Source organism: Bubalus bubalis, chromosome 2 (assembly GCF_019923935.1).
Source record: "Bubalus bubalis isolate 160015118507 breed Murrah chromosome 2, NDDB_SH_1, whole genome shotgun sequence".
Taxonomy (NCBI): Eukaryota; Metazoa; Chordata; class Mammalia; order Artiodactyla; family Bovidae; genus Bubalus; species Bubalus bubalis.
In genome coordinates, this window is record NC_059158.1 from 22476177 (window position 1) to 22483817 (window position 7641).

At 35.5% G+C, this 7641-nt stretch overlaps 1 protein-coding gene across 1 annotated transcript; it reads right to left on the minus strand.

Annotated features, from left to right (window-relative positions):
• Positions 1-1761: 1761 nt before the first annotated feature.
• LOC102391140 (putative olfactory receptor 2W6) lies at positions 1762-2960 on the minus strand. The gene has a single exon (XM_025266914.3). The coding sequence runs from the start codon at positions 2958-2960 to the stop codon at positions 2013-2015; it is 948 nt and encodes a 315-aa protein (XP_025122699.3). The 3' UTR covers positions 1762-2012.
• Positions 2961-7641: the final 4681 nt, after the last annotated feature.

Genomic DNA, 7641 nt, shown 5'->3' on the forward strand with positions numbered 1-7641 from the left:
TTATTTTTTTTGGGCTCCAAAATCACTGCAGATGGTGATTGCAGCCATGAAATTAAAAGACGTTTACTCCTTGGAAGGAAAGTTATGACCAACCTAGATAGCATATTCAAAAGCAGAGACATTACTTTGCCAACAAAGGTCCGTCTAGTCAAGGCTATGGTTTTTCCAGTGGTCATGTATGGATGTGAGAGTTGGACTGTGAAGAAGGCTGAGCTCTCAAGAATGGATGCTTTTGAACTGTGGTGTTGGAGAAGACTCTTGAGAGTCCCTTGGACTGCAAGGAGATCCAACCAGTCCATTCTGAAGGAGATCAGCCCTAGGATTTCTTTGGAAGGAATGATGCTAAAGCTGAAACTCCAGTACTTTGGGCACCTCATGCGAAGAGTCGACTCATTGGAAAAGAATCTGATGCTGGGAGGGATTGGGGAGAGGAGGAGAAGGGGACGACAGAGGATGAGATGGCTGGAAGGCATCACCGACTTGATGGACGTGAGTCTGGGTGAACTCCGGGAATTGGTGATGGACAGGCAGGCCTGGAGTGCTGCGATTCATGGGGTCGCAAATAGTCGGACACGACTGAGCAACTGAACTTAATTCAACTGAACAAAGGTTTGCCTTTGTTTAACAGAACTGAAAGTCAGGTGAGAAATAGCCAAATGTCAGTTTTTCCCAAATATTTGATCCTTCAGGCAGTTGGTGGATTCATTTGCACTTGAAATGACATAGCAGTGGCACTGTAGATGTGAAGACTTTTATTTGCAGAGATGATTTTCAATCTCTGAAATCAGTTGTAGAGAAGTTTAATTTATTCTCCAGCATAGATATCCCCAGATTTTGAATGTACTTACCAGTAAAATAAAGTAAAAATGAGATTAAACATATGATTACTAAATTTTTGTTTTGGCAAGAGCATCAAAACTTCCCCCCAAATTACCATCTACTACTGCGAGTTGATGATGGACAGGGAAGCTTGATGAGCAGCAGTCCATGGGGTCACAAAGGGTCAGGCATGACTGAGTGACTGAACTGAATTGACCACTATAATTCAAGAAAAGAAAGAACATTATAAAGGAAATTGCAAGCAGATTGTGTTAAATAAGGAATAGCCCTTTTTATTACTTCTGTATAAATGGTCAACTTGTAGTTGTTGTTTATTCGCTAAGTTGTGTCTGACTCTTTGTGACCCCATGGACTGTAGCCCACCAGACTTTCTGTCCATGGGATTTCCGAGGCAAGAATAGTGGAGTGGGTTGCCATTTCCTTCTCCACGGGATCTTCCCGACCCAGGGATTCAACTTGTGTCTCCTGCATTGGCAGGTGGATTCTTTACCACTGAGCCACCAGGGAAGCCCCAGCGTAGTAGCCCTCTGGTCTTTTAAAACTTGAGGCAGAAGGTGGAATGGGTGTTGGTGAGCTGTTAGTCTTCACCACAAAGTCTCCTCTGGCAAAATCAGGTGAATGAAAGAGTGTTATTTCTAATATAAGTGATATGTCTGGGAAGAAAAAAAATCATTACAATCTTATCTATATTAGATGCTTATGAATAATATTTCCTCAATCTTTTGTACATTGCTATACTTCCCACATTTCATAATTATTTATTTATCTGTAGCCCCTGATTAATCTTGAAGCTTTTAAATGTATGAATTACATTTTATCTATGTATATTTATTTATCTGTCTCCTTATCATGCTTATGATTAATATTTCCTCAATCTTTTGTACATTGCTATACTTACCACATTTCATAATCATTTATTTATCTGTTGTCCCTGATTAATCTTGAAGCTTTTAAATGTATGAATTACATTTTATCTATGTATATTTATTTATCTGTCTCCTTATCATTTATCCCTACTTCCTATTTATTTACAGAGTCAGTACCTAGTACAATTCTTGGTACATGGTAAACACCCAAGAAGTGCTCTTTGAATAAATGTATTGATTGATCTTCTGTTGGGAAAGGTCAATATTATTTCTTTAACTCTCTACACTCTGATTTTTCCACTTAATTCATGACTTTGCTGGCCATTTTTTTTTAATCCACAATATTCTCTTTATTGCACTCTTTACATCTTTGTTTCTTAAAGTGTATATCAGAGGGTTAAGGCTGGGTGTGACAATTGTGTAAAAGAGAGTAAGGAACTTCCCCTCATCTTGCGAGGTACTAGTATGTGGCTTCAAGTACATATAAATGATTGTTCCATAAAACAGAGATACTACTGTGAGGTGGGAACCACATGTATTAAGGATCTTTTGCCACCTTGCTGCTGACTTGATTCTCATGACAGCTTGAGTGATGACTCCATATGAGATGAGAATTAGTGACAGAGGCACCAGAAGAATTACTACTCCAAGAGCAAAGACAACAACTTCTATTACTTTTGAATAGACACAAGCCATCTTGATCAATGCTGGCATCTCACAGAAAAAGTTATCCACCTCCCGGTGCCCACATCTTGGCAACTTCAAAGTCAAAGAACAAAGAATTAAGGCACTGCCAAAACCACCTAACCAGGCAATCAACACCATCTTCTGGCAAAGCTCAGGGTGCATTATTACTGTGTAGTGAAGAGGTTGACAGACAGCAGCATAGCGGTCATAAGCCATTACAGCCAAGAGAAGACATTCTGTGGCTCCCATGTCAAGGGCAAAGAAGAACTGGAGCACACACCCTCCATATGTAATAGACTTTTTTGGACCCCACAGATTTACCAGCATCTGGGGGATAATGCTAGTTGTGTAATAGAGGTCCACAAAAGACAAATTGGATAAGAAGAAATACATGGGCGTATGGAGCTGGGTGTCTAGGTAAGATACAAGAATGATCGTTGTGTTTCCTACCAGTGTTATAATATAGAAGATGAAGACAACCACAGAGATGATGTGTTCCAACTGGGGCCGATCAGAAAAGCCCAGCAGGATGAAGTCTGTTGTGGAACTTCCATTGCTGGTTCCCATTGTTCCTTTTGAAAAACCAGGGAGCTATACCATGGTAAGAATAAATAGTGTCAGCCTTAGGTAGAACTAAAAACCTCTGAAGTTTGTCATGAATATCCAAAGGTCACTTATTTGCATGCTTTCTCCTAGTTTGGAACACGTCTTAACATATCTGCTGTGTTCATTTTCCAAAATCTCTACCTATTTCATTATATCCATAGTGGTTTTATTTTATTTTTTTTATTTGCTATGCCATGTGGCTTCCAGTATCTTAGTTCCTTGACCAGGGATTGAGCCTGGGACCCCGAGAGTTAAAACATGGATCCTAACCACTGGATTTCTAGGGAATTCCCCAGAATGCTTCTAAAAATAACTTTTGACCACTGAGTCACACAATATTTTTCTTACAAAGTTGTTTTACTTAAGGTAAAAGTTAAATGACATTTTCCTGGGGTAAGCTCTACCACTTGCTAACAATTACTTTCCATATTCACTTCCAAATGTCTATATCTCAACCTTTATAATCTAAATAATAATTGTCATCACAACCAGCATCCTCCTCCGCTTTTTCCTCATTTTCAACATTACACTGTTGTTCTTGTATTAATTTTGATGTTCTTTACTATCCTGCCCTTTTTTTGTGCAATGTGTTTTTGGTGCCAGGAAATAATCCTTTTTATTAACCTTTATTTATGTGTAAAGATGCTATAGATTTCTTTGAACACCTTTGTGAATCTTATTACACCATCTCAGCAGTCTTATTGATTTGTTGCAGAGTTAAAAGTTGAACTAATTCCAGAAGGCTTTGGTCCCCTCATACACATGGTAGCAATTTGCATTAGCTCCTATTTACCTGTCCCTTCAGCAAAATTAACAAGGCAGTTAATTGAAACAAGAAGTTTATTAAACAATCAATGAGTTGTTTTTCCCCATGGAATTTACTAATTACATGAGCTTATCCTCTGGTTGCTTTGGAACTCTATAGGTAAAACTATCACCTAATTTCAACTCTAAAAGAATACAGATAAGGGACACAATTATATCAGTCTCACTTTGTCTGGATACGGTATCATATCATGAAACAGATGGAATGTCTAATTACTGAGTTTATGAATTTTTTAATGTATATAAACTCTAACCATGAACTTCACATCTAAATGTATACTTTGCATTTATAGTGTCTTTGGGTCAAGGAATAATAACCTATTTGTTACAGTTATAGTAAGATAAGGTAAAGATAAATTACCTACAGTATATCATTTTTATAAGCATTCTAGTTAGAACATTATATATTATAATCATGATGAAAGAACTGTTATTATTAAGTAGTATGAAATAGAGGTGTAGTTTTTCTCAATAAAATGGAAATTTAATTTAATTATGAGTGTCCAGTTTCTATGCTGTAGATGTCAGACTAAGTTAAGACGATTGCTTAAGAGCACAAGTTCTTGACTCAGAGTGCTTGGGATCAAATTCCAGCTTCACCACTCAGAAGCAATGTGTCCTTGGGCAATTTATTTAACCAGTCTGTCTACTAGGTTCTCTATGTGTTATGTGAAGGGATATTGTGAAGGGTAATATTTGTGAAGACACTTGGAAGTGAGTCCTTCTGTGGAAGGATTTCCAATGAAGGCAGAAAGCCTTTGTTCATGTTTAATTCTAAAAATGAAAAGCTATATTCACCTACCCCCAAATCATTGTTACTCTATTTATCCCTCATTTCCTTTGTTTTTTTATGCTGGTGATTCACCATGTGGTCTACAACTAAACTGGAATGCTTAAATATTTTTTTGGCATGATGTTTTAGGTGCACAATCATACTTATGTACACAAAATTACTTTCAAATACAGTGTACAGATTGAACCGATAAGCTTCAGAAGGAGAAGACTTGGTTTCCAAAATGACTTGATTACAGAATGCACTTGGCTTTTTCTGACCACTTCAGGTTGGGATAGTGTTGGGAATTAAAAAGCCACAGAATTTTAGAGTTGAAATGAACCTCGGGCACCATGAATCCAGCCTTCTATCCTGCACAGGAAATCCTTCCACAGGAAGATTCACTTCCACTCCTATTTTCATAAATTCAGTAACAGGAAAGTCATTTGCACATGAAGCAGCCTCTTTCCTTTAATCAGTGTCTCTTACCTCTTATTTTGAGCTCAAAGGTGCCTTTTGTAACATCGGCACTGGCTCTTTTTCTTTTTTCTGGAAATAAATACAGAATAAGTCAATTTGACATGGCTTTATAAAGGTAGTTTTATTATTAAAGAAACCATATATACAGAAAGAAAAATAAAAGCTAGGTCAGCTAAGGTGAATATTTTTGTAACTGACACAGAGGTCAAAAAACAGAATGCTGCCAGCCACCCTGGGATCTTCTCTTTGTGCCTCATTCCAGTCATAACCCTTCTCTGTCCTTGAAAGTATCCACTATCTTGATGTTTATAGTAACCACCTCCTTGTATTTTACCAGTTTAATTACTCAAATGTGCATCTGTAGACACTATTGTTTAATTTGGTTCATTAAGATTTTTATATGTCTTTTAAGTCTCTTTTGATATTAGAATCTATTGTTAAATATACAGTTACATTTATGTTCCCAGACCAAGTGCATAAGTCACTGAACGATCTTTAATTACTATGCTCTTCTGGTTGGAATCCATTGGATGCACCATGGTTTATCAAATGCCTCAGAATAGTGAGTTTAGAAGTAAACACAGTGCACCAGGTGTGCTACACTGTGGAAGAGAATAGTGACAGTCTATGATTTACACAATGTTTCTAAAATATTTTAGCCAGTTTTAGCAGGTGGAAAACATTACAGTCTTCATTTAAGGTTTGGATTATATAAGGCTCCTTGTTCGAAGTGTTGTCAAGAATTATACTTTATGTCATTTAATCTTGTGAACCCAAATATAAGACTTCATCTTATGCTTTTTAATATTTTGGTTTAAGCCTTGAAGTCTCAAAATTTAGATATCATTTTAAATTTAAAAGTCAACATGATATATAAAAAAGAACATTAGTTGAAGAAATAGATGTTAAAAAGAAGCATGTTATATTTTAATTAAAACTCACCTTCATTTTTCATAGTATGAACTTCAGTTTCTAATAATGTAGCATAACTTTAAATTTTACTTTCTTCAGTGAAATCTAAGACAAATGAACCAGACATATTTAAACATAACTTGAGTGTACACAATGATATGGAGATAAAACTAGATACATAAAATTTCATAGTTGTCTAAAATTTTATTAAAAAAAGATCTTAAATGGATTTTTTATAACTGTAAAGTAAGATGGTACATTGCTGTAACCATACAAACCCAAAGCAAAAAAATACAATATAAAAGTAGTTAAGATCCCCAACTCAGTCAGACCATCAGTGATGGTATTAGAACACCCTTCAGCTACTTTCTCACTGTGTGGAATGAAGCAAACTAATTATCTTCTTTAAGCCAGAGTTTCCTCATCCTCAAAATAGGTATTCTAGAGCACCTGCTTCATATAATGGTTTGTGAGGATAATTAAATGATTTATTACATATAAACTGTTTAGTAAGATGCTCAGCATAGAGAGCATTTACTAAGTTAAAATTTTCACTAAATGCTCTCTTGTTGAAATTTAATATAATCTTCATTTCTGAGAGGGAATTAGTGTCTTAGGGTTTATTTTTATCTCACATATCTGTCACATATTTGCTTTCATGTTAGACTGAGATCTAACATCTGTACTACCTAGGATCTGTTTTCTACTCCATGTCTTCTGTTGGAGATAGCAGCGAATACTTACCAGAAGAAAAAAATATTAGAAGGTAATTATACTTTCATGAGGGTAGAATTCACAGTTGTCATGCTCTTAAGTAGTCCGGATGTACTCCTGTGCATACTATGATGATCCTTCATTTCATTGATAATTCAGAAAACTTGTTTGGCAAGTCACTGAGTCTATGAAATATTGGAATAGCCACCAGTTTCTTATATTATTAATAACGTGACAGTCACATTCATGTTTAAATACAACAGCTGAACTGAGATTAAATAGAGGTCTCCATCTAATGTGGATGTTGGAGAAAAACTAGATGCAGGACTGGTTGAAGAGTTGAAGAATTAGGTTTTGTTAAATGTATTTTTGATAGTATATTTGTAGTCTTATTGTGTATACTTTTGTTAAATGCATTTGTAGATAGATTTTTGCCTAATTAAACAAAGAGAGTGCTATGTTGGTCTGCGTATACTACAAGAATCGTAATGATGTAGCAGGGAAATATTTGTGTGCAATTTTAAAGGCTACTATGTGGATGTGATTTAGACCTTGGGGACTAGTGCCCCACAGAGGTGATTAACAAATCTTTGACTATGGTCAGAATCTTATCTAAACAACAATTTTATGAAAAGTTCCCTTAAGACTTTGCGGTCTATCCATTTTCTGTTTAGATTTTTTCCATGGAAATCAATTTCAGAGGTAAATTTATATATTGCACTGAAGTTAGTGTTGAATATTATAAATATAATGTAAACCATATTTATTAAAATAACACACTTAATTGAAATTTGGATTATTCAACAGCTAAGATATCAGGTTGGAGAAATACAGGCTATTATCTATGTATTGTGTCCATAGGAAATAAGATATATGATTAAAAATCATGGAATAATTAAAATTCTAGGTTCATGAGCTATATAATCATTGTTTCATTTT

Excerpts from the sequence above, each read along its gene's own strand:
- LOC102391140 (XM_025266914.3), bottom strand. The coding sequence starts at position 2,960 with ATGGGAACCAGCAATGGAAGTTCCACAACAGACTTCATCCTGCTGGGC.